At 34.8% G+C, this 27,641-nt stretch overlaps 3 protein-coding genes across 3 annotated transcripts; 2 read left to right on the top strand and 1 right to left on the bottom strand.

Annotated features, from left to right (window-relative positions):
* Nucleotides 1-3,187: 3,187 nt before the first annotated feature.
* LOC110904825 (transcription factor MYB1) lies at nucleotides 3,188-5,639 on the top strand. Its single transcript, XM_022150694.2, has 2 exons — nucleotides 3,188-3,595; nucleotides 4,798-5,639. The coding sequence occupies exons 1-2, from the start codon at nucleotides 3,265-3,267 to the stop codon at nucleotides 5,463-5,465; spliced, it is 999 nt and encodes a 332-aa protein (XP_022006386.1). The 5' UTR covers nucleotides 3,188-3,264; the 3' UTR covers nucleotides 5,466-5,639.
* Nucleotides 5,640-9,546: 3,907 nt separating this feature from the next.
* On the bottom strand, nucleotides 9,547-10,023 carry LOC110907793 (proline-rich receptor-like protein kinase PERK2). The gene has a single exon (XM_022152722.1). It carries the CDS (start codon nucleotides 10,021-10,023, stop codon nucleotides 9,547-9,549), a length of 477 nt encoding a protein of 158 aa, XP_022008414.1.
* Nucleotides 10,024-14,423: 4,400 nt separating this feature from the next.
* LOC110904826 lies at nucleotides 14,424-17,897 on the top strand. The gene is made up of 2 exons (XM_022150695.2): nucleotides 14,424-15,095; nucleotides 17,468-17,897. Exons 1-2 carry the CDS (start codon nucleotides 14,677-14,679, stop codon nucleotides 17,709-17,711), a joined length of 663 nt encoding a protein of 220 aa, XP_022006387.1. The 5' UTR covers nucleotides 14,424-14,676; the 3' UTR covers nucleotides 17,712-17,897.
* The last annotated feature ends 9,744 nt before the right edge of the window (nucleotides 17,898-27,641 follow it).

Here is a 27,641-nt window from a genome sequence, read left to right as displayed (position 1 = left end):
TTAGACGCAGGGACTATCCGAGAACAAAAATCGAAAACTTGGGGACTATTCAAGTAGTTTTAAAAAGTTAGGGACTATAGGTGAAAAAAGGTGAAACCACAGGGACTATCCGGGCATTTTTCTCTAAAATAAAAGACCAAGATGCAAATGTATATAAAAACAACAAATTAGGTGGGGCACCAAAATGTGGCTGTGTTCTAGTGTAAAATGTAAGAATTGTTTGTTTTGCAATGATATTTATGGCCACTAAAATGCATAAGGTATAGCTGTCTTTACTTTATTGTACATGTATATTATTCACACAGGTTTTGTTATCCATCTAATAGAGCATAGTACTGTACAAGAAAACTACCCCTAGCACATGGCATAAGAATGTTTGTGAATGGTGATAGATTGAAGAAGAAATAAGTGTTTTTCAAGAATAGATACTGTAATAGTGAGAATAGTGATATAAATCCCTTAACTTTGTCCCTTTTTAAAGAATTATTAACATCTACTCTATTTGACATGCTCTAAGAGTGATATCGGTCACTTAACTTTGTCTTCATATGGTCCGATTAGTGCATATGGTCTCCCCCCCCCCCCCCCCCCCCCCCCGCGGCTCGATAGTAGTTTTGCATCAAGTCTTGGACATAATTCACATAACACTCAGCAATCGGGACAAATACCGATTCGTGCATATAACCCTTTTGTCTTTCAGCTATCAACGCCACCATATGATGCATGATTAACCGTCCTCAGCTTTAAACGTTATTTTAACAGAATTAGTAAAATAATGTTAAAATTAGTGCACTTTCACTTTTGCCTCCGATGACCCACACATATATACATTACATGTGCATATAGCAATTGGTGCGTTCCTTCTCATCTGAAATGTAGATCGGAAATGATGGTTGTTTGAAAACTTATTTACAAAAGGGTTGTTGGTTTGAAAATATTTATGAAATTAATGTTTTTAAGTGGTGCTAATTTAAAAATATTTACCAAAAGTAGTGTAGTTATAACTATTTTTTAAACCAACACCTTATCCTCTTATATCTTTTTTTTTATCTTTTTATTCTATCAACTCAATATACTTTTCTTTTCTTTTATAACAGGTTGGTTTTAAATTTTTTTTTATAATAGGTTACTTTTAAAAAATAATAATAAGTATAAATATATGAAAAAACCAATGGGGTGGTGGTCCATTGGCAAAGACAAAACCTTTAAATACCTTAGGAGAGTGAGGTTTGGGATTCAAGTCTCACAGACGACACCATTAAAGAAATTTGCCGTTAAAAAATACTTTTTTGAAAAAGAAATATATTTGTTCCGGTTTCCACGTGCCCTTGTTCAACAATGGAGCATAGTGAACTAGATAATTCACTTGTCTATTTGAACTAAAATCATACGTTGTGGGCAAATGCCCCTCAACACTGCCAAGGGAAAGTAAAGGAGGGTGCCACCGTCTTAATTAGCGTTAGAGAGAAAGAGACAGGTCCTATGTGATGTGACTTTCAACCAATCACTAAATTTCTTTAGTTTTTTTTCTTTAATATTTTTTAGTTAAACCCTTATATTTACGTGATAGTGATATTAAACAGTTTTTAGATAAACCATCTAAAAAGAAATGAAATTACAAACTTAATAGTTAGTATAATTCTTCGTTTTCGATTCAAATCTACAAGTGGGCCTGTCACAAAAATCTAGAAGTGCTATTTTGGGCTTACGTTGGATTGTGATCCTTGAGGATACAATTCCCTTCGCACAAGCATTATCTTTAAGTTATGGCCCATTTGTATTCTTAAGGCCCACGTGATACTTTAAAATATAGACTAAATTAAGTTATGGCCCATTTGTATTCTTAAGGCCCACGTGATACTTTAAAATATAGATTAAAGCTTCCGACAAGCTTGTTAATCAAAACGAGCAAAAATAGTTCAATAATGCACAAGAGTTAAAAATGTTTATTCTTTGATTATATACCTATAATAATCTGTAACAAGTTCAAGACACTAAATTTAGTCGATTTATTTCTTATTTTATTTGTTATTTTTACACTACACTCTTAAAACAAAATCATCATAATTTGCTTTTTTAGATTTGCAATAGCATTAATTTGGACGACGACGAGGATGTGGAGTTGGCCCGACCGCCCGGTAGAAGAAGTGGGAAAAAGGGGGAAAAGCGGAGTCATCTTTGGCTAATTTCGAAATGAAGCAAGATTTAGAAGAGATGAACCGACGCCTACAAGACATTCGAGACCTCGGTCATAGGCATTTAGAGACAATGCAAGAAAGAAACGCCGAAAATAAAAAATTTATCGCGCTACAAGAATTGGGGCAAATGGAGAAAAACATAGAATTTTTGTCTAAACCGATCGATCCCCTCGTAGGAGATGCGTTGATCCTAGCGGATATGCGTCGGCAACAAATCCGTGACAAATACCGATTTTAGATTTTATGTTTTATTTTATTGCATTTTTCGTTTTTTTTTTAAATTTTGGCAATGTAAATTTTTTTTATTTAATGAAATATTATTAGTTTTAATTTGAAAAGAAAAGAAAAAATAATTGAGTAATCATTGGTTGGGGTATTATGAGGTATTATACCATTACAACCATTTTAAATAAATGCCCCATAATGCCCAATGCTAACTGAACCACATCACATGACGAATCATACCCAAAGATGAGGCATTATCTTCACCTCCCACTACACTTGTTCTTAATGAAAAGTAAAGCTTGGAGACTTTAGTTATGTTATTATGACTTTTTAGTTAACTAATAAGTATTGGATCATGTTGTTTCTAGAAAATACAACAAACTAGTAAGTTTCACTAATTTGTAGCAATGTTAGTTTTATTTACACATATGGCACTGTGTGTAAATAAAAGAAAAAGATTAGTCGTTTTAGTTTTTGGGTTTGGCTAGATTCGACACTTTAGTCTAATATTGCTAACTTATAAACTCATTTATTAAAGATAAACCATCAAATACAGGTATTATATACCCCAAAAGAATATTGTTAAGTGTTTTACATGAACCAAGAAACATAAAAACGAAAACTAATACTAGTATTGATGTTGTCACGAGTATCAATTCGATTCATTATGATACAAGTACTAGTGTAATTTCACTCGATAAGGAATGTAATTAACATATAGTTTAGGGGTCCAAGTAAAACATCAATTTATTCATATTTCAAGAAAAAAAAAAAGCCAAAATTGCAGTTAGTGAGGGTGGCTGGTGCGGGCGGTTAACAAACAAAATTGAAGTCCAAAGCGATGAACAAAGAGGAAAAGATTGAAGAGATGAAGGACGACGCAGGCGATGCGGTGGTCATGGTGGAAAACGAGATGAACAAAGCTTCCTCCAAAGAAGCAGGAGGAGAAGTACTGGATGAGCCGATGGTCGAAGGCGGCGGTGAAGAAAGGGGCAAAGTAAAGGGATCTTGGTCACCGGAAGAAGACGCGATTTTAAGCGATCTTGTTAGCAAATTTGGGGCCAAGAATTGGAGCTTAATAGCACGTGGTATCCCTGGCCGTACTGGAAAGTCGTGCCGTCTTCGCTGGTGTAATCAGTTGGACCCTGCCGTTATGCGCAAACCTTTCACTGGTAATCGCTAGCTAGCTTCTCATTTTTTTTATTCAGATAATCATATTCAATGTTGGAATCTCGAAATTATGTGTATATTTTGGGGATTACAGAAGTTCAATTTCACATCTAGGGGTTATGGATATGGTTATTAACAGGGTTTCTTGCTATCTTAATTTGTTTTTTTTTTTTTTTTTTTTTTTTATATTAGAGACATAGTTAAAGGCAAAACTTAATCAACTGGTTATCTGTAAGTGGAGCTTTGTGTTCTGTTAATGGATGTACGTATGTTAAGAGTGTGAATGAAATTCATAAGTTTGTTTCATGGTTTTAACTAGTTTTGTATTCACAAATAACATGCCTTAGGGGCTGTTTGTTTAGCTCTTCATGGAGCTCTTAATGGTTCAGACCTCTTACTGGTTCAGCACTTAATGGTTCAGAGTTCAGCTGTTTGTTTCGCGAGCAGATGTCTGAATGGTTCAGACATTTGCCTCTGAATGGTTAAGCATTATGCTAAGCCTGAATGGTTAAGACCTCTAATCTGAATTGATCAAGCATTTGCCTCTGAACGTTTAAGCATTATACTGGCTCTTAATGGTTCATTTCTCTTACTGGTTCAGCACTTAATGGTTCATGTCTCTTACTGGTTCAGCACTTAACCATTCAGAAGTTGCCAAACAACCCCTAAGATTAATAAATATTTGTGCTGTTTTCTTGAGGGAGAAACGTGGCGTGTTATTTCTAGCTAAACGGTTTGTGTAGACTGAAATATAGGCCATTTGTGGTGTCAAGGTTGTTGTATTCTTCTGCTCGCAAATAACATGCCTTGGATCAATAAATATTTGTGCGGTTTTCTTGAGGGAGAAACGTGGTGTGCTAACTTTAGCTAAACGGTTTGTGTAGATTGAAATGTAGTAGGCCATGTTGTTCTTAGACGTCGTTCTTTCATCTATATATACACATGTGCTTGTCCAATGTAAATGATACCAAATCAATATACTATTCAGATGTACTTTATCTGTTCTATTAGAGCCGATGTAACAAAATCACTCTCTTCTAGACTTAATAGGCAAATGCTGTAGACGAGAATCTTCGTGCTGGATATATGTTCGATTAAATAGTCTGTATTGTTGTTATTAGGGCAAATATGCCATGTGGCGCGGTGTTTCTAGTGATTTCTACACTTAATCATTAAATAGGTTTTTATTTTTGTGTTTGAGCAGATGCTGAAGATAGGATTATAATTGAAGCCCATAAAGTCCATGGAAACAAATGGGCGTTAATTGCAAAACTCTTGCAGGGTAGAACCGATAATGCAATCAAGAATCACTGGAACTCTACCCTCAGGCGCAGGTGCATCCTACGTAACACGTACATTACACCATCTACCATCAACTACAACAACCTCGACACCACAATCGCATCAAACGAAAACAACACATACCCCACAAAACCCGCAGAAACCGAAGACGTGACAACTCATTACATCTCTCAAGATCCAATTACGACACATCAAACCGTTTCTCGTCCAGCCCCACATTACGGAGCATTTTCTGTTTTTAACAATGGAATTCAAAATGGGGAGCCAAAGATGATTGTACCCACACAGGGCCCGTTAATACAGGCATGTAAACCAGAAAGTGTCGGTTGTAAATTTCTTAACGGCTATTCTACCGAGCCTGTGGTTCCATCGAGGTGTGGCCATGGTTGCTGTTCCGGTTCCGGTTCACAACCGTCATTACTAGGTCCTGAATTTGTTGAATACGAAGACGTTCCAGCTTTGTCAAACATGGAATTAGCCACCATTGCAGCGGATCTTAACACCATTGCGTGGATCAAAAGCGGCCTCGAAACACCCCAACCTCAAATATCAGTTGAAGGACTGAGTTAACACATTCATGTATTAATTAAAGTTTCTGGTTTTTATAAATATAGTTTACTCAAGTTGGGACATTTTGGGGGTAAAGGTGATCTATAGAGTTTTGTTTATGGTTTACATATATTATGAAATTATCTGAATATTGAACTTGTCAGCTGAATTATGAGGTTGTACGTTGCGCTTCGATATTTGTGATCGTGACCGTATTTAAGATATGGTGCTAGTACATAGTAGTAATACAAAAGCAGAATGTTGTTGGGGAAAAAGGACAGCATTCCTTTACTTGCACATTGAAGTTTGTTTGGACCTAATTATCGTGTAGCGATGATGAGCCTTTATGGGTTGTGGGTTCACGGACCACCTTTTAACGTAACGTAGGCGGTTAACGGCCGGAACACCGCCACCCGTTCCGTTAACCAGGTGTTTTATTAACGTGTTAATGACGGTTGGGGAAGAAAAAGGACTGTTTTGGCGCTCAAATCAAGGAGAAGCCGTTGGACATTGGTTCGGTAATTTTTTTAAAAGATTTTTTTATTTGTGTAGTGTAGTTAACTCACAACACCTAGTAGTTAATGACACTGTGATAAGTTGGCGCTGATGTTTTGGAGCACAAATCAAGGAGAAGCCGTTGGACGTTGGTTGGGTAATTTATTTTTTTTAAGATTTTTTTATTTGTGTAGTGTAGTTAACTCACAACACCTAGTAGTTAATGACACTGTGATGAGTTGGCGCTGATGTGGCATCACTTTTTCTTAGTTAATGGAAAATGTAGTTAACCGACAACACATTGCAATGAGGGTCTGTGGATCCCCAAATACTCCGACGCCTAAGAGAGATAGTGAGGTGCAGGTGAGCGTGAGACGCTACACATTGCTATGCTCTTGGTCACTCGAATCCAGTAATTGGTCTTTTACAGGTTGTTTTTTTTTTTTTTTTTTTTTTTTTTTGTGTGTGTTAATAAGAAACGTTATGATGGTTGAGGAGTTGTAGGTTATTAATGTTACATAGTTTTTTTGTTTAAAGGCAACTTTAGAACAGAAATGACAGTGGGCATAGTAAATATAGTTATAGACTATACACCACTTAAAACACGATTTCTACACTACTATAACTTATAGTAGAGTTGGGAACATGAAATAAAAATGGAAGTTACAGTAGCAAGGAAATGGTAAATAATAATACGTCCACATGCTATGTCCTGCCCTTCTGACTATCCCCATGTGTTGGTGTAATGTCATTTCTCAGGATTTTTTTGACTTATTGTTACATCCAGATTCTTCTACATGTATAAAACTCCAACTACAAATAATAAACTTAATAATGTTGCAAAAAATCTTATGTATGAAATAGCTAGATAGATGTAAGGGTGTAAGGAGTGGTTAAACACTTTGGAGTGGCAAACTAAAAAATCAACCAATGAGAGTGTGCCACGTCAATCAGTGAAAAGTGTTTAAACTTTGGTGAAAAGTGTTGGCAATGGTTTAAACACTTGGTGAAGTGGTAAACTTTTTTTTAAAAAAAAAGGAAAAAGGTGTGATTGGTTGAGAGATGGCATGGACCCCACCCCACAACACCCTCTCTCTCATACACTCCCTCTCTCTCTCCTGCTCCCTCACTCTCTCTCTTCTTCCTCGCGTCGGCAAACCTACACCGCTTTCAATGTTTTGCCGCGACCTATGTTGGTCGGCGGCGGTGTTTGCCGCGCGGCAAACTTCTTTGCCGATCGATTGCCGCTCCCACTCCGTATCCCCTAACCTCATCGGTGAACATTACAAACTATAAACACATCAAGCGTTTCGATGTTTATACCACACCTCCATGGTAGAGCCAGATATTGGCGTCAGTTTTTTTGGTGCTCAGATTTTTAACAAACTATCGTAAAAGTTTGCGTCTGGTCAAGTCAGGTCATATAATAAAAAACGATACCATAACAAAACACTGGGAAAAAACATATAGGGTTTTGCAATATATAAGAAATATAGTTGTTACCTACAAGTTTTCAAATTTTGGAAACATTTCATAATTTAATAAATGTTCAATAAGGCTATAGGGTGTGAAGGCATGGTTGGGTCATCAATCGTCACGTAGGACCATTAATGGATTGCTACACCACCCCCTTGTCTCATCCACCATGATTTCCATGAATTAAATCATGGCAACCATGGTCATACTTTCCTTATTTAATATTTCCTTTTTTTCATAAAAATAAATTAAAATAAGATAATAGTGGTTTGAGTCATGACCACACCCTTAGGGGACCCGGGGTGGACAATTCTTCCGTGATGGAAAATTTTCACGCGTGAAAGATACAAAACACCACTGCCACCTCCGTCTATCACGCTCCATTTTTATAACGCGTGGTATTTTTCATGCGTGATAGTGTATTGGGTGATGAGGGAAATTGTTGGTTGTGGGGAAATTGTTGGGTGTGGTGGTGAGTGATAGACATTTCCACTAAAAAAGGTTGTGAGTGATGGAATAATGGTTGATGACGTGGCGGAACTTGATTGGAAGTTGTGAGTGAGTGATGAGTGATGACCACCCCTACCCCCCTTAGAGTAGTGGTTTTAGATGATTGATTAGAAGTAGGTGACATGACGCTAATATGGAGGGTCAATGGTGATCATGAGAGTCCACACCTATGGCCAAACAATTGCAACTTTTGCAAAAAAAAAAAACTTTCAATTCAACATATACATACATCGTTATATAATCAACCCAACCATCTGATTACGTAAATATGGCTTTACATGTTTAATTGAATACAAACATCCTATAACACTTGTCGTTACAACATGTAGAACTAATGTTAAATTCAATAATCTAAGCTACGCCAGTGCACTCAAAGCCATTTTTGTGGATATAATTAGTTATGTTTAGCTTTAATTTATTTTATGTTGATAAAAAAAGAGGACAAGTTTGGAGTTATATTAGGTATACTGTTTATAAACAATAACGATTAGATGTTTCAGTGAGAACCATATATGGATACACAGAAAACACTTCATGATCCGACATATTATAAGCCTACCAACTGTTTACACCACATTGATAGATCACCATCACAAAACGTTGCAAAATATCTTCAACCAATTTTGGGCATCAACCCAAAATTTTATTTTAATTAAGTATTGAATGAATAATGATTAACTGATTACAATCATATTCTATTGGTACCATTATAAGACGATGGGGTGTGGGCTCGACATGTTGATCGGGGAGCTGAGGTGGAGCGAGTCCCCGATAAACAATTTGACCGTTTGAATATAATGCCGTTGCAACGGCTATAATTATAAAAAAAATCAATTAATTTATTTTTAAACCCTATATAAACCTTTCATTTTTACCTAAACCCTCACTACACTCTACGCTTTCTATAAAAAATCTCCTCCTCTCTCATTATTTTTTAAAACAAAATTTCACACTCTCCATTTTTTAAAAATAGTCGCCATGAGTTCTTCATCGGAGGAGGAAAATGCGGGAAATTTTTTACTTAGCGCCATGCTTGAGACGGCGAAAATTATTGCCAAGATGGAAGAAGATGACGAAGACGAAGGAACTTCACATCTCGAATAACTTCCGTGTCGATCTCGTTGACGACGAGTAGTAGTATTTGTAGGTTTATTTGTTTTTTAGTATTTAATTTTAGATGGTACTTTGTGTTTGTTTTTTTATTTATTTGTAATTTTCTGAAATTTTTATGCAATTTTATGGAATTTATGTTTGTTTTTTTATTTATTAGAAATTTCCTGAAAAAAGTGTATAAAAATAAAATTAATAACGGGGAGTAGTGATGAGGTGGACTCGATGGTGAGGTGACGCCTATATGGCTACGGGGAAGGGGGAACCACATTCAAATGTTCATTGACTAGATGCCAAAGCTACGAGTGAACTTCGATTCGAGTGGCATTCAGTTCATGCGTCATTATATATTCACAGTTTTTTTTAAGTTATCTTTAGGGTCTGTTTGGTATGGGGTAATGGAATGGACGAGAGAATGGAATGGACGAGGTAATGGAATGGACAAAGGAATGAAATGGATCATTCCATTCCATGGTCTTGTTTGGTTACCATGTGGTAATGGAATGAATCATTACCTTGTAGTGTTTGGTAGGCAGGAAAAGAAGAAGGAATAAAATTGGTGATGGGTGGCGGTAGTGGATAGCGGCGGTGGGTGGCGGCGACGGTTGGTGGCAGCGGTGGTGTTAGTGGCGGTGGTAGGTTGTGGCGGCAATGATGTTGGTGTTCGGTGGCGGAGGGTGGCGATGGTCGGAACTGGTGCTAATGTTGTGGCTAAGGGTGGTGGTGGCAGGTAGGCGGTGTGAGTGGTGGTGGCCGGTGGTGGCGCCGTTGTTCGGTGGCGGAGGGTGGCGACGGTGGTGGCTTGTGGTGGCGATGGTCGGTGATGTTTAGTGGTTGATGGTGGTGTTGGTGCCAAAGTTCGGTGGCGGAGGGGGTGGTTGCGGCGGCGGATGGTGGCGGTGGCGCCGGTGTTTGGTGGCGGTGGTCGGCGGTGGCACGACGGGTGGCGGCGCCGGTATAAGTTGGTGACGGCGGGTGGTGGTAGCATTTGTGGGTGGCTAGTGGTGGAGGTGGTGAGAGGTGTTGGTGATGATTGTGGGAGAGGGAATGGAATGGAAAAAAAACAAGGGGTGTGGATGGAATGAATTTGAGGGAATGGAATGGCAAATGTAATGGGTGATTCCATTACCTTGACCAACCAAACACATTTTTCCCCATTCCCTCGTAATAGTCCATTCCATTCCCTCACTCATTCCTACATACCAAACACTACCTTAGTTTCTTAAGAATAACTGCCTTCTATCCCATAAGCTTTTTAATAACTAACATCTCAAATACTTTATCATAAAAAATAAATATATTATCAGGTAGAGGATCCTGTACAAAGTGAGACTTTTGTGAGAAGTGTAAGAAATAATTTGGGAATGACAAGTGTCCTTTATCTTAATTAATTCAAAAGGGTGTATTAGTAATTTTCCATTATTATCAATTAATTGATTTCCAAAGATAACTGCCAAAAACTGGCGATGAGATATATCAGGCGATATATCAGGGATTTGATTCGAATTCGAATTGTTCTATACATTTAATTGTTTACGGTAAGTTCTTGTTTTAGTGTTATATTCCCCAGTCAATAGTGTTATATTATGTACAGGCCATCTTTAATCTCCTTTTCATAGTGTTTTATCCCCATCAATAGTGTTTTATTCTATATAGTGTCTTACAGTAAACAGATAGTGTTATATCTTTCTATAGTGTTTTATCATGTAATATACTGTTCCTTTCATAGTGTTTTATCCCCATAAATAGTTTTTTATTCTGTATAGTGTCTTACAGTAAACAGATAATGTTATATCTTCCTATAGTGTTTTATCATGTAATGTACTGTTCCTTTTCATAGTGTTTTATCCCCATCAACAGTGTTTTATTTATATATAGTGTTTTACAGTAAACAGATAGTGTTATATCTTCCTATAGTGTTTTATCATGTAATATACTGTTCTTATAGTGTTATAAAATTTGTTGTGAAGGAAATCGAAGAATTTATTCTGTACGAGAAATTCGCTGATTTTTAGGAGATTGATGGGGGTTTTGAAACGGTTACCATAAATTCGCTGATTTTTAGGAGATTGATGGGGGTTTTGAAACGGTTACCATATTTGAAACATTGGAAAAGTCACTATTGCCCTTCAATTTTACATAAGGTCCTTCTAATTAAAACACAATTTACATTTTTATACCCTATTGATCTCAACCATTAGATCAAATATCCAATGGTTTAAAACACTTCTTACCCTTCTCACACTTTAGACACTTTTTACCATATCCCTACCCTATATTATCATGCATCAGTCAACTACTTTTGATGTTAGGGTGTACGGGGTGTAAGCGGTGAAGGGTTCGGTGATGGTAGTCCCCGATCGGGAACACCGCCGCCATCAATGCGGGGTCCCGAATCGGGGGGTGATTTGGGTGTGGACTCACCGCGTGAAAATGCACGAGAATTGAGGAACGGATCTTTTCAACGGTCGGATTCTTTAATAAAAAAAAGTCACTTTTTTTAAACATATATAAATAACCATCTCATTCTCACCATTTTTTTATACTCAAACCATCTCATTCTCACACATTTTTTAAACTCTCCAACCACACCCACTTCACTTTTTATTTTTTATACTCTCAAACCACACCCCCTTTACACCGAGCAATGGAGAACCGACCCCGCGAGGCCAAGAAAAAAACTAAGGGACGGGTCTCGAAACCGTCTCGAGATGGTTCGAGCGGTGCAAATGCTCAACCACAACCCCCTTTCGGATACACTTCACAACCCCCTTAAGCCGCACGACGATGTTCCGCCAAGTATGTTGCCGTTCATACTCGCCCGAAAGCGAGAAATCGCTAACAAGTACGGGTGGCCATGCGATTTCTAAAATTTTAATTTTCTAGTTTTAATGTAATTTTTATTTTCTACTTTGAATGTGTTTTTTATTTTCTATTTGAATGTATTTTTTTTTTAATTTAATGAAATGTCTTTTATTTAATTTATAAACATCCATAATTTTACAAAAAAAAAAAAAAAAAAATTCGAACTCACCTAAGAGGGGAGTGCCGCCATCAAAAAGGGGTATTAGGGGAGTGTTAGAGGGGAGTTGACGTGGCACTTTCTGATTGGTTATGTGTAAGAGGGGGGACTCACCTAAGAGGTGAGCACCCCTTACACCCTTAGTATATGTGGATTTATATATTAATTGAAGAGTTAATTGCTCGGATGGGAGGTTTCATATTTTTCCTAACTTTTGAAAATAGTAGTATGCTTTCTATGGTTTGTTATTTTGTTATTCGGATAGTCACCTGATTAGATGTTAATTGGTTTGGAAATAGCAGGTTCGTTCACCGATTTTTTACCGAATATTTTTTTCATCCGAAGAAATTGCGGAGGAAGAAGCGGTTACGAGTGTTAGTGCCCTCGTGATTCAAGCCATGCAACACGTTAGCCGTTCTCCTCCACACCCCGTTTTGAGGCGCACTTTTATTTTGCAAGACCCGAAAGCCGCAAAAGGGCGTTTGATGAAAGATTATTTTGATCCGACACCGGTTCACGGCCTCGATGTTTTTAGGCGCCGGTTTAGGACGAGCCAAAAGTTATTTTTTCGCATTAATGATGATTTGAAAGCTAAGTATGACTACTTCAAGCAAAGAATGGATGCGAAAGGATATATAGGATTCACCTCGATTCGAAAAGTAACTTCCGCGTTATGTATACTCGCCTACAGAAATACGTACGACATCAATGACGGGTATAAGGCTTTATGAGTACACCCTTTTGTGATATAAAGTCGCATAAAACACCCTCTTACACTTTTCGCCACTTGTCACATGATAGTCTCTAAAGGCTTTATGAGCAGACGTGTCTTGTTATAAATCCATGTGGGGCGTGGAGGTGGACAGCTACGAGAAAATGCCATTAATGTCGTCATAATTTTTTTTATTAAGGGCGTAATATGTTTTTGAGAAAAAACAAAATCTCAGACTAAAAATATCTATTCGTTTATTACAAGTTTTGAATGTTTAACAAATAGTTAAGCGTTCTCTAACCTCAGTCCTCATCTTCAATCTTATAATTTTCACTTATTTCAAACCTCATCTTAAATCTAATAATTTTCACTTTTTAAATGGAGCCATGGAGGCCCAATTTCTTTTATCTTCTTGGAAGGTTACAAATTCTACTAATTATATTGTTTTAGTTAATAGTTAATAACTATAATATTATATTTTAATAATTTCAACTATTCGTTTTTGGCCACCAACAGTCTCAGTTTCATAAATAATCACTGACAGTCCAAACTATTAATATATTGGCCTCCATTGGAAAAAGTTTTCTAAAGGTACGGTCTAAGGTTATAAAGAGGTTTGGGACGAAAATGTTTAGTTTTCCTGCCAAAAAGTTGAGTTTTCCTGGCAAAATAAAGTTTTTCGGTAAACAACGAGTTTTCCGGCGACCTCAATAATTGAGGCTTTTACTAGAAAATGTTAAAGGTCCGTAAGAAGGTTACAAAGAGGGTTTGTGACGAAAATATTGAGTTTTTCGGCCAAAAACGTTTTCCGGAGACTAACAACGTTAGGGTTTTATTAGTCAGGATCCATTAGAGGCCAACATGTTGATAGTTGGGACTGCTAGTGGTTATTTTTGAAGTTAGCACTGTTGACGGCCAACAACAAATAACAACAAATACTTAAAATTCAATATTCCTTATTAACTAGATCATTTTAATGTATAACTCATTTTTTCATTGAACGATCTCTCATTCAATACTTTCATAACTCATTCAAATATTTGAGTTTTCATGCAATACGATGTTTTTGCTTCACCGTTAGTGACTTACCACATTATATTCTAGTTCTTCCATACACCTCCGTTACAAATGCTCTTATATATTGATAATTTATATTATTGTCATCTAGTTTAGTTTTTTATAACTATATTTAACATGCAATCATTTTATGCTTATGTTCAACTCCCTTTATTAAGTTGTGCGTTACGGTTTCACAACCCCATGCCACATCATCAAGTTGGTCATGAAACACCAAGGGCCTAAGTGGGCTTGTCGTGAGAGATTTCACGAGCAATGGTTGTGCGTTTGTAGACTTCGTGTCAAAGCCAACAAAAAATTTTCGTGTGTGACGAGGGCATGGAGACATACGAAAGCATAACACACAACCTTATTTTTCTGTTAGACAAGGACGATAGATATTATATATAAAATTTTAATATGTTCGAAAAAAAAAATATCTATGGTATTGAGAAATTGAGGTAACCAAAAATACAAAATGTTGAAAAATAAATAAATAAATTGGAGGAGGCAAAAATACAAAATCACAAGTAAAATAAAATAAATTGGAGGAGGCAAAAATACAAAATCACAAAATCACCCATCTGTATCTGTTCCCGTGCTCTGTGCTACTATTTAATTCATACATAGATTCATTCACCAGTTTCTACAACCTCTCTCCCTTTTCAACCATGGCTGTCGATTAACCGGAGAAACAACCACACCACAACACACAGATATATATATATATATAGAGAGAGAGTAGATCATTCATTTGATTTGAAGGGTGGGTGCTTCCAAGCATTCATGGTACTATCACTTCCACTAAACCATTACATGAAAAACATCTTTTCCTCTCTTTATATCCCAAAATGGCAACTTTACAACCAACCCATCTCGATTTGGAAGCTCAAGACCACTCCCGCCGTCATTCCACCGCGGCCAGCGGCGGCGACGGTGGTTCTGATGTCAGCATTGAGATTGTAGGGGTGGTGGTGGTATCTTCTTCTTCATCTGATGAGGAGGAGGAGGAGGAGGAGAAAGGGAGGGAATCCACGGTGTCAGATTTCTCGGTGGTGGATCTGGAAAGTGGTGGTGATGGGGCCCACAATGATAAGGTACATTTGTCAAAGATTGAAAGGGATTGTAGGATTTGTCATTTGAGTATTGATTTAACCAATCAAGATTCTGAGAATGGGATTCCTATTGAGTTGGGTTGTTCTTGTAAAGATGATTTAGCTGCTGCTCATAAACATTGTGCTGAAGCTTGGTTCAAGATTAAGGGTAATAAGTAAGTTTCATCTTTCAACATTCAATCTTTTTACTACTTCTTTTTTTCACATACCCATTTCAATCTTTCTTGATCTAAACCTATGTTTCAATACCAAATATTGTTAAAGATTCAAGCTTTGTTGACTAGTCAACATCCATATGTTTAGGGTTTTTGTTCTGTTTTGGAAATAATGTTGCTTGCTTGTGTGTTTCTTGTTGGATTTAGTTTACCTTTTTGTGCATACAACTTACCTATAATGAAAGAGGCTTTTACATTTTAATTAGGAAAAATTAAAAGTTTTGTCATTTATCTATATACCACTTTTCAGGCAGTGTCCTTTTCAATGAATTTTGACAGGTTTTTGCTAATTTTGTTGCAAGTTACGTCCTTTGAGCGTAACCCAGTTAAATTTTTCTGTGAAATCTTATTACAAGTTTTGTCCTTTAAATAAGTAAAAAAACTAAATCACCTATGTGTAATAAGATTTAGCAGAAAAATTTAACTGGGTTAGGCTCAAAGGACGTAACTTGCAACAAAATTCCCTGTAAAAGGCAAAACCTGTCAAAATTCGTTGAAAAGGACACCGCCTGAAAAGTGACATATAGATAAAGGACAAAACTTGTAATTTTTCCATTTAAATATTGAGGTGATTAATAGCTAAATGATGGGATTTATAAATAGTAGCAGCCAAAGAGACAAGTCCAGGTGCAATGTAAGAATGAACAGTGACAAATCTTGGTGAAAAAATGTGTAAAGTGAGGAGTGAAAACTACAAATGGGTAGTCAACACTTTTGAGAAGAAAAGGAGGGAATAATGTTAGAAATAAAGTTGAAAAAAAAGCTGTTTATATGAAATTAAAAGATTCTAAGAGCTAAAAAGAAGCTGCCAACTAATAATCTTAAGTATGTTTTATGTATGCAAACATGGAATCTGTTTATTCGTCTTTTAATCGTGTGGGAATTTGCTTTGTTTCTTTACTTTTCGCTTTCGCTTTTGTCATTTCAAGGGTGCTTTTGACTCAAATCAACATGAGCACTTGTAAAAAGCTTATCGAGCCTTTCGGTTTCTGCTTATTCGTTTGATATGACATATGATTCTTGCGTTTATCCTTAAAGACGACATCTTTCCTAGTGTTTGGATGTTGGTTTCGTTGACGGTCACTTGCATCGATCTTTTTGTTCGTTGGTTTCCTTTGTTATGCAATCTCGAACCTTTTTAAACAACTTCTTCGCATCAGGTACTATACAGCACTTATTTATTTTAAAATCATACTTTTCTTTTTTATTGTGTGATTTAGAGTAAATTGCCATTTTAGTCCCTGAGTTTTTGTCCAAATTGTCATTTTAATCCAAATAGTTTTTTTTTTCTCATCTGGGTCCTGACTTTTCCTTTTTCTTGCCATTTTGATCACATTGCCTAACTTAGTCTGAAAACAAGGTTATAATTAGGGGTATTTTCGGCATTAAATTTTTAGAAGGTTTAGAAATTATGTTGTAAGCTACCTCTGGTTATCTCTACACAACAGTTATGCCAAAAATACCCCTGGTTATAACCAGATTTTTAGACTTAGTTAGGCAATGTGATCAAGAAGGCAAGAAAATTGAAAAGTCAGGGACCCAGAGGAGAAAAAGAACTATTTGGACTAAAATGGCAATTTTGACCAAACCTTAGGGACTAAAATGGCAATTTACTCTATGATTTAAGAAATGTCACTTCTTATTCCGGTTCTTGCTACACATTCTTGTCACTCCTTTCTCTTTGACTTAAAGTAAATTATGTTTAGAGTAAGTAAGTAAGTTCATATGAAATCTGTCAAAATCTTGGATAATTTGTAAGTTAAGTCATATGATTACTTTCCAAACAATAATATCTATCTGTCATTGTATACTCGATATTCTTGCACCTAACTTCCCAAAGTTTTAGTTTGTGTTTCACTCATTAAATGCTAGAAGTTAGTAACAGGGGCGGAACCAGAGGGGGGTCAAGAGGGTCCGTTGACCCTCCGGTCACCGGAACTTTTTGAATTTTTATTTATAAAATTTGAGTTTTTGAATAACAATCATTGAGATGGACCCCCTAATTTGAACCAGTATAGAATACAAGCTTATGATGAACCCCTAACTAAATCGTTCTGGTTCCGCCACTGGTTAGTAAATGTCAACATGTAAATGAAAAAAAAAACATGATCAATTATTGCATTTGTAAAAATGATGGTTTGTTTGGTTTGAAAAGACGGATGTCGTAATGAGTATAAACCTCATTATTGATGGTTTGTTTGGTATGAAAAGACGGATGTCGTTATGAGTATAAACCTCATTATTGAATATTGATTATAGCTATATATCAATTTACTTAAATGATATACTAATTTGACTTGTAACAACCTCAGAACATGTGAGATATGTGGATCAATTGCACATAACGTTGCTGGTGCAAACGAGGCTGAACTAATGGAACAGTGGAACGAAGCTAATGACGCCATGTCATCGGGTACCGCGCCTGGGGGGACCACAAACGCCACATCAGATAACCGTAACTTCTGGCAAGGCCATCGGTTCCTCAACTTCTTGCTAGCTTGTATGGTTTTCGCCTTTGTCATTTCGTGGCTGTTTCATTTCAACGTCCCATCGTAGACGCATGCGGATTTATTTAAGGAAAAAACATTCAATGAGCTAGTGTTTGGATCTTTCTTTGTAGCATGAAGAAATCAAATGAATCTTTCTTGTTGTTAATCATTGATGGTGATGCACTCAGTAGAGTGTGACTTTAAGATGTGTATGAAATGTTGTTTCTTATATATTTCTGTCTCATTCCTTCTATTTTTAGAGAGTATTATTGTGTACAATGATTCACATAGGGTTTATATTTGTAGGCAAAAGATCAAATACAAATAATCTTAACATACTAAACATACAAATTGAAGGAAAACCCAAAAAGACAAGGTGGCATTTTTGTAATTACCACCAACTATCAAAGTTACAACCAAAAATACCTAAAAAAACACAAATTTTTTTTAACATTTTTTATTAAAAAATCGCTACATTTCGTTAGCAAAAAAAAAAAAAAAAAAAAAAAAAAAAAAAAAAAAAAAAAATTTGGCTGCTACTAAAAGTAGCGATTTTTTAATAAAAAATGTTAAAAAAAATAAAATAAAATAATTTGTGTGTTTTTTTTTTATTTTTTTAGATTTTTTTAGGTTTTTTGGAGGGTTTAGTTTTTAGCATTTTAGCTTGGGTGGTTTGGGGGGGGGGGGGGGGGGTTAGGTTTTTTTTAGGTTTTTGGGGGTGGGGGTGGGGGGGGGGGTTAGGTTTTTTTTAGGTTTTTGGGGGGGTGGGGGGGGGGTAGGTTTTTTTTAGGTTTTTGGGGGGTGGGGGGGGGGGGTGGGGGGTTTAGGTTTTTTTTTTTGGTGGGGGGAGTGGTTAGGTTTTTTTAGGTATATTTGTAGAGTAACTTTGATAGTTATTGATAATTACAAAAATGCCACCTTGTCTTTTTGAGTTTTCCTTCAATTTGTATGTTTAGTATGTTAAGATTATTTGTACAAGAACTTTACCCTATATTTATATGCTACTTTTTTTCAGGGTTTTTCATGGACCATGTGGGCCATGTGGGATTGTGGGTTACTTGCCAGTTGGCCCATGTTACTTTTGATATGCACTTGGGCCCCATGTTGAGTGGTCTTTTTGGGCTTTTTTTGGGTTCTGTGTGCTGTTAGATATGTTTTTAAAAAGTATGTCAAATTAAAAGTGTACAGAAACCAGTTTGGGCCCAAACCGAACTGTTTTTTAAATGGGCCAAACAAGTTCGTGTTATAAAGTGATTTTAGGGTTGAAAAAACCAGCCCACTGAAACCGATTTGGATTGGAAAACCGGATATCTTTTGGATCAGTCCCAAATTGATTCGGGTTGGAATTGGTTCTCAACACATAAGTCTGAACCTACGCCAAACCGCCGGGTTAGGTTGGGGCTCAAACCGGTTTTTTTAGAATCGGGCCGGGTTGAAAACCAGTTCATCGGGCCCAAACCAGGTTTTTTTTGTACACCTCTATGTCAAATGCCTTTCATATGTATTTATTGTATTCTATTACTAGGTTATAACCCCGTGTATTACACGGGTTGAGTAAATAAATTTATATACTAAATAATAAAACATTATATCTTTAAAAACTTCTTTTTATTGCACAGGTTGAATAAATATAATTTTATATATTAAATAATAAAAAGTTATATATAAGAACCATATTGTACGGGTTGATTTAATGTAATTTTATATACCAAATAAAAAAATTATATCTTTAAAACCACATGTATTACACGTGTTGAATAAATGTAATATTGTTTACCAAATAATAAAATAATACATCTTTAAAAAATCTCATTTATTATACGAGTTAAATAAATGTAACTTTATATACCAAATAATAATAAAAGTTAGTAAATGTAATTTTGTATAGTGAAAATAAAAATATTTAATATATTAATACAAAGTTTGGTTTTCGTGATAAATAATTTGTTTTATTTAAAATGTTTTAAATTAACAATTTACAATTTCGGTTATTAGAAAAATAGAATAGTGGTATTTGAAATTTAAAGTAGGATAAAATTTAATATTAGCTCATCATTCATTTATTTATTTAATTAATATAAGATAAGTTTGAAAGTGAGACGAGAAAATCATAAAATAAATACCTATAATAAACGACATGTGTCACACGTTATGTTTTATTATATAGTATAGTATATATAAAAATTTAAATTGATATAAATAGATTATTTTGTTGTAGCAAAATTTGTTAACGAAGTTTCAATAAATTTAACCCATTATTTAAAACTCCGTAAATGTATAAATGATAAATAAATTTAGTTAGAGTAAATTACGATTTTGGCCCCTGTGGTTATATCACTTTTACCATTTTAGCCTAATTTTTTTTAACATCTGAGCCCACGTCTTTTTTTTCTAACCCTTTTGGCCCCTAATCTTTCTAATCTTCTAAAAGGCGGGCTGAGGTGGTAGGTAGGGCTGTGAACGGTTCCGAACCGGACCAAACCGGAAACCGCTACATGATGAATATAAGAACTGAAACCGAACCATTTAAAAACTTGTTTGGTTCAGAACCGCGTTAAATGGTTCTTGTGTAAACGATTCTTGCTAAAACCGGTTATCAATTAAATCTCAAAATTAAATAAATAAAGAAAAATCAAACCATTTAGAAAAATATAACTAAGATTCTTAGATGACGACGTTTATGTTACTTTGGTGAGCATGATAGCTACATATTTGATTTGAGTTTTGGCTTTCAACCTTAGAAATTAATGTTCTTTTTAGGGGCCAAAAAGATTATAAAAAATACGTTGAGGGTTCAAATGTTAAAAAAAAAAATTGGGCTAAAAGAGTAAAAGTGATATAACCACAGGGGCCAAAATCGTAATTTACTCTATTAGTTAAATAAATAATATTATAAATGAGAAAGAGATTAAAATAAATAATAATTATCCATAAGAAATTAAACTAAATAATATTTAGTAGAAGAATTATATATAATTAATTATTAGAAAAGATTAAACTAAAATGATAGTTATCTATAAAATATGGCCTAATATAATGACAAGTGTCTAAAAATGGTTTCTTTTATTATATACTATAGACTATAGATATAGATCACCATTTTTCTTGTTTGTTTTAACGTGGCTCCATCTTGAGTGGACATTGATCATTGATCCCTCTCTAATTGGGCTTGTTTTCTTCTCTTGGGCTTTATTCTTCTCTAGTTGGGCTCCATTATTAGTTTCTTTTTATTGTGGCAGAACTTTCTTAACACTTTTCTAATTTAATCATTTCCAACTAACAATTGTCTTTTTTTACACTTATCAATATTATAATTAGATCATGATCAAAACAACGCTAGATCATAAACCAGATTTAAACTCTGATTTTTTATAACATAATATATATAAACTAATCTAAAGATATCTCATTTTCCCATATGTTACAAAATTGTATATGCAATTTTATGTTGATATGTCTAATACTACACAATCATAGATTATCTCAAATTTTTCGGACTATCAATCTCGGAAAATATTATGATACGTCCGAAGAGAATGCATAGAATTGTCTTATAATACGTATACTTATAAAGACAACACGTTTTTAGCTATTATCCATGAAGATATATTTTTTGATATGAAACGGGTTGTATTGGGACCTTATTATGAATCAGAACTTGATATTTATATCAAAGTGTTTACAAACCAGTTAAGCACACACTAGAATTAGATCAGATGACCCATAACTCGAAGACAATTGGTTCATAGCTATTATCCATGAAGACATGATTTATATATATAAAAAAAACAGTTGTATTGGGATCTTATTATGATTTAGAACATGATATTCATATCAAAATGTTTAGAAACCAGTAAAGAACAAACTAGAACTAGTTGTAATGGCTCATAACCTGAGTCTCGAAGACAACAACTTTATAGCTATTATCCATGAAGATTTCTGGATTTTTATATAAAAAACCACAATTGTATTGGGATCTTACTTTGAACTAGAACATGAAAAAAATAAATCAAAATATTTACAAACAAGTTAATAACACACCAGAACTAGTTGAATGACATAACTCAAAGACAACGGGTTTATTTTTATAAAAAAAAAAAAATTATATTGAAATCTTATTATGAATTAAAACAAGAACGTCATATCAAAATGTTCAGAAACCAGTTAAGAAAACACTAAAACTAAATGAAATGACGCATAATTCGAAGACAATATAACCAAAACATGACATTTAAACATAAACGTGTAGAATATCCACAATCTTCACTGCCTGGATGTAGTTCAACAACTATAGGTCCAAGCTTGTTGTTATTGTCGATTATCCAAAACTACTAGTCAAGGCTCTAGAACTACAACCTAGGTAAGGATCACAAGGTAACAAGCCAACAATTGTATCAAAGACTTTGTTTCGTTTAACCTCTAAGATACGAATCTACAAATCTACAATTTCGATTATTATTTTTTTAGTAAAGGCATACCATATATTAGAAACCAAATCCGACTAACAAGAAACTAGCCAGGCTAAAAATCAAACATTACAAAAACAATAGAGGGTTTTATAACCACTCGACCCATATAATGTTAGTCTTATGGTTTATATCGACTATTTTAAGTTTTAACACAATAATATTTATATAATGTTTCTTTACAAACTTTTACACCAACAACGTGCATATCATTTGTTTTCTTTCACAAATGTCAAATAACTAATTTCTTTTATTAAAGAATATATAAAACTCTACCTAACTAAACGTCTATTTTATATGAATGTTTGAAAAGCGACTTGATCGATTGGTATTAAAAGCCCAATGTTGGCTTTAATCATCTGGGTGGATGACAGACTTGATCTGTTGTAATTAGTGATGTCCTTTTGTTGCTCAAATTCAAACTCTAGAAAAAAAATATTCTGTCTTTAATTTTCTTTATATCCTACGCCCATAACAGCACACATCCACTCTCAACTTTACCAAACTTTATATGTTTCCATCCACATTTGCATCCATTTTTTTTTCAAATACGTTGTCGTTTGATTCGCTCAAGTCAATAAGTTAATTGACCGGTTTTTATAATAGTGGAATCTCATGTCATAAGTCATGTATCGACAGTTAATACGCGGTTTTCATCATGAATATATTGTATATTGTAATGATGAGAAATATGAGTTTAAATGACATTAACTCTAAATTTTCTTGAACTATAATGCATTTTGTGAATAACTTGGGTCGTTTTTATATATCACTAGAGTGAGAAATTTGATTATTTTATACTAGATAGCAGTGGCAGAACTAGAACGTTAACTCAGGGGTATCCAAAAAAAAATCACCGTGCAATCATACAATATTAAAAAAAGTATAAACATACAAAATTACAAACAATACAACTAATCAAACAATTCAAGAACTCAAGAAGAAAAGAAATAAAAAATACTCACAATGTGTGTGTGTGTAAGATTTGCGGATGATCAATCAACTCAGTTTGCGGATGTTTGATTCAACAGTTGAATCAACGATTTGCCGTTTGCGGATGAATGGATGATCACGATCATCAACACTTCTTCAATTCTTTTGCCTATGGCCCTCTGCGTCGTTCACAATCACAACCCTTTGAGTCGACGTTTGGTATCCCTATGATCAATCAACTCAGTTTGCGGATGTTTGATTCAACAGTTGAATCAACGATTTGCCGTTTGCGGATGAATGGATGATCACGATCATCAACACTTCTTCAATTCTTTTGCCTATGGCCCTCTGCGTCGTTCACAATCACAACCCTTTGAGTCGACGTTTGGTATCCCTACGACATATAACATTATAACTGGTTTGAGCTAACATATAACATTATAATTATAACTGGGGTTTAATAATAATTGGTAGGGCTTATTATATATAATCTTCATTATTGAATGCTTACTCTTCATAACTGGGCTTTAATAAACTGATTTGCGCTTATTATTTACAACTGCAATTTAGGCTTACAATATTTTAAGGGGTGTCCTCGTGGTTGTTTAGGAGTGTCATTTGTTTAAAAACCGAAAAAAATTACATTACCAGTACAAAGTTGAGCCGTAGTCCGTGCTACGGCTAATTACTCTCAAGGTCCGCCCCTGCTAGATAGAGTAAGTAGGTATTATATTCACGGGAAGCATATGGTTTAATTTTTTATGATCTGGCAATCAAATAACTTTTATGGTGAATTGGTATTGTATTTACATAACTTTAAACTAACTGCTTGCAACTAGAATGAATAAAAAACGGTCTTTGAAATGTCTCAAAACTAATGGTGACGTCGAATAGAATGACATACTCATATGTGCACACAATTATTGTTCTCAAAACTTAAGTGGGTCGAAGAATTTAGATTTCATCAACAAAGTGTTTTTGAAACCCTTTATAAATTAGAAGTTAGATTGATTTCTTGATTATCAATTTATCACCATATTGTTGTTTATTCTCGTGACTAAATACTAATGATTTCATGTGATTTTGAAATTGGCTATACCGCTATATAAAGAAGAATTTTACTAATAATAGAGTAAAATATATGGATGACTATGAAAAGGCATATAAAGTTAATTTTTATTAACAACTAGAAACTTTGGTTTAATATAAGGGTTTGTGTGGGTGGTGTCATAAATTTGAAGAGTTCTTAAAGTTCGAATCCAGTTTTCATTTCTTTTCGGTCTTCGTTTACATTGATTCATTGAAGGCCATATATCCAACACAAGGTACATTTTATAAAATTTCATTGGTTAACAAATTATTGTTAAGGTCACATTCTAGTAAAGGTTTCTCATAGTTGATAAGCCACTTGATAATAAAATATTGTTCTTAACAACCTTATGTTAAGGACTAAATATGAATTAGAAGTATTCATAAATCATACATATGATATATACTAGTGCTTTATTGTTGGTAGTTTATTTCAGTAACATCAAAAGATGGGACCAATTGGTGCCGTTGATTAAAAATTTATTTTCGCCAGTCACGGCGTTGCAAACGAAAACATTTAAATGCTGGAATTTTCTACTTCAGTATCATATCATAGACTTTCCCCACGTCACCATAAATGATAAATATTACAAATGAAAGAGGACCACACTTTCTTTTAAATTTTTGCTACGGATTCATTGGAAAACACTATAAAAGTAATGAATCGAGGAACACTTTTAAAAATTCAACTTTTTTTTCATGTTAAAAATCAATTTTTTCTTAAAGATTTTCGACGTTTTTTCTTATAAATATATATAGAAACATTTTTAACAAAATTATAAAAAATGTTTAGAAAACAGTTTAGAAAATACATCTATCTTATAAAATTAACTTAATATGTTAAAAACATTTTTTTTAAAATTTTTTTCGGCGTTTTTTCTTATAAAAATGGGTAGAAACTATTCCAATAAAAACCATTTTTGTAAAAAAATTAAGCCTTTTTTTAACTGTTTTTTTATATTTTTAGTCTTTGGATTTTTATTAAAAATGCTTCTAAAAGCATATATAAAGAAAAGCGCCGAAAAAAATTAAAAAAAAAAGATTTTTAACATGTTAAGTTAAATTGTTAAGAGTGTTTCCCGATTCCCCACTTTTTTAGTGTTTTTCAATGAACCTCACACTACTCATGTAAACTTAAATAAATATTATATATATATCTAATTGCGTAATATATCATATATCAAAATTAATATATGTGTATTACACGGTTTAAAATAAATAAAATATTACAAAACAAAAAAAAAAACAAACATAAAATAATTTGAAATTTGTAAAATCCTACTATATATACAACATTTATAGTTTATTATTAATTTCGTAATAAATATCTAACAGTAAAACTTGCTCATCAAAAGACCAAAACATAATAAACTGGTATTAAGCATCCCCGCATTACGGCGGGAACATAAAACTGTGCCAAATAGCATCAATGTCACACCACCACGAGCGACCATCAACAATGAATTTGCGACGAAGAAATTAGACCGAAACGTAAAACATAGAAGATAATAACTAAGTCGATCTAGGACCGCACGTTATGACGAACTTGTCGAACGGGGAAAAAATAGATGGCGTACAAACGTTTAACCACACACGCACGTTGCATCATATTAACTCACAAAACTTAGAACGAAGCATAAAACGGAACGTAAAAAACGTTGAATTACACATGCATGTTGCGCAATATTAGCTCGTAAAATTTAAAACGAAGGGTAAAATGAAAAATTTAGCGAAACATGAAAATCATAGGGGACCAAAGTGGAAAGTAAAGAGGTTATGAGGTTAAATTGGAAAGTTGAAAATTTTGGGGTTTAAAGTAATAACTTAAATAGTTTTGGATTAGAAAGAATTCATGAAATACTTTTGGACTAAAAGGAAAAAATCAATTTTTTTTAAAAACTCCCCAAACATAATGTACAACACTTTATGCACAAATAATTCGACAATTTATAGTATTTAAATAAGAAAACAAATGAAGAATATAACGGTTGAAAAGTCAATAATGCACCATCAGGGACGGATCTAGCTAGCCCCAATTACATGTTTTCTAAGAACCCATTTGATTTGCAACTTTTAGTAAGAACCTATATATATGAAGGGTTAAGGTCCCAAAAACCTCATATCAAGTACTTGGGACCATACCATAACCTCACCTCTTGGCCCTTTTCTGACCTTGCGCGGCCGCGCAACTGGTCCTACAGAAAGAGCTTAGAAGAAAGATATCAGACAACACTTGCGCACCAAAGGAAGTAAGCAAGTCCTTGCGCCATGTCTCTACAGCAAAAGGATAAAAATCCTAGAAAATACTTCCGCCTAAATAATACCCAGACTTGGATATTATTTACTAAGTCGATACCACACAGTAAAGAGTCACACTGGATTATGGCAATAATCTTCTAGAAAACTCAATCGTGCACCACCAGACGGTTATAACCGTCCAAGACACGTGTCATCACCCCAGGTCATCCTAGAATCACGATGATGGCATGGAATTGGAGAAGAACCTCCACTTGCCCACTTTCCACGTGGCAATTCCCCGGCCTTTGATTAAGATCGCGATCTGTGTGCTTCCACAATCCGATCAAAAGAGTTAATGGAATAAAAATAACCGCTTACGGGGTTAGCATCTTCCATTAATAATTCATCAACGAGTTTTCCCGCCCAAACTTCCGGCTATAAATACGAGAGTAATTCAGGTATGAAGTTCAAGTTACACACACTTCGTCAATACTTCTTCTTCCTCATAAACACAAACTTATTCTCACACCGGATTCGGGTCAAGGAGAGAACCCCCCTTCTTCCCTTGACGAGACTAACGGTGTTCTGTTTTGCAGAGTTTATCGGAGAAGAAGGTCTGTCCAAACGAATCAGACGAGAGAGAAACCACCTTTTTATGCAGATCCAACCCCCTAGATAATTTGATCCCGGTCATTTATCTAGTGTTTCTTCATTGGTGCCCAACAATTTCTCTGTTTCATCAGTTTTTTCTCGTTCTCGATTCATTTGATTCCATTCAGAAATGGAGGAAACTTCAACTCATCGTGAAAACGGCCCTCGGCCAAACTTTGTTAACAATACCCAAGTTGAGGGTATTGTAGAAGAAGCCTCGGATGACAATGAAGCACAGTTTGCTAATAATCATCCAAACGAGCCTATCACCCCAGGGGCACAGCCAGAGATCCCTATAAGCTCAATTCTGCCCCCCAGGAGAAACCCCAATGAGAATGCTCTAAGAGTTTTTTTTTTAAGAATTTCAAATTTTAGACATAAATATATTTTTTTAAATTATAAATATTAGGACGCTGATGAAATAGTGGTTAACCAAGGGAGGTTAATTCACTGGTCTCGTCAAGTAGGGTTAATCCCTTCTTCCCGAGGATCGGTGGCTGGATCATCCGTTGATCTGTCTCATGCACAGGGAAAACACACCGTGACTCGTAACAAGGGGATGGGGTGGGTGGTGCTCCTTGTTACCACTCTCCGGCGTGAGAATCAGTAATTTGCTTGAG

The sequence above is a fragment of the Helianthus annuus genome, chromosome 14 (genome assembly GCF_002127325.2).
Source record: "Helianthus annuus cultivar XRQ/B chromosome 14, HanXRQr2.0-SUNRISE, whole genome shotgun sequence".
NCBI classification, from domain to species: Eukaryota; Viridiplantae; Streptophyta; class Magnoliopsida; order Asterales; family Asteraceae; genus Helianthus; species Helianthus annuus.
This window is presented reverse-complemented; position numbering and strand designations above follow the sequence as displayed.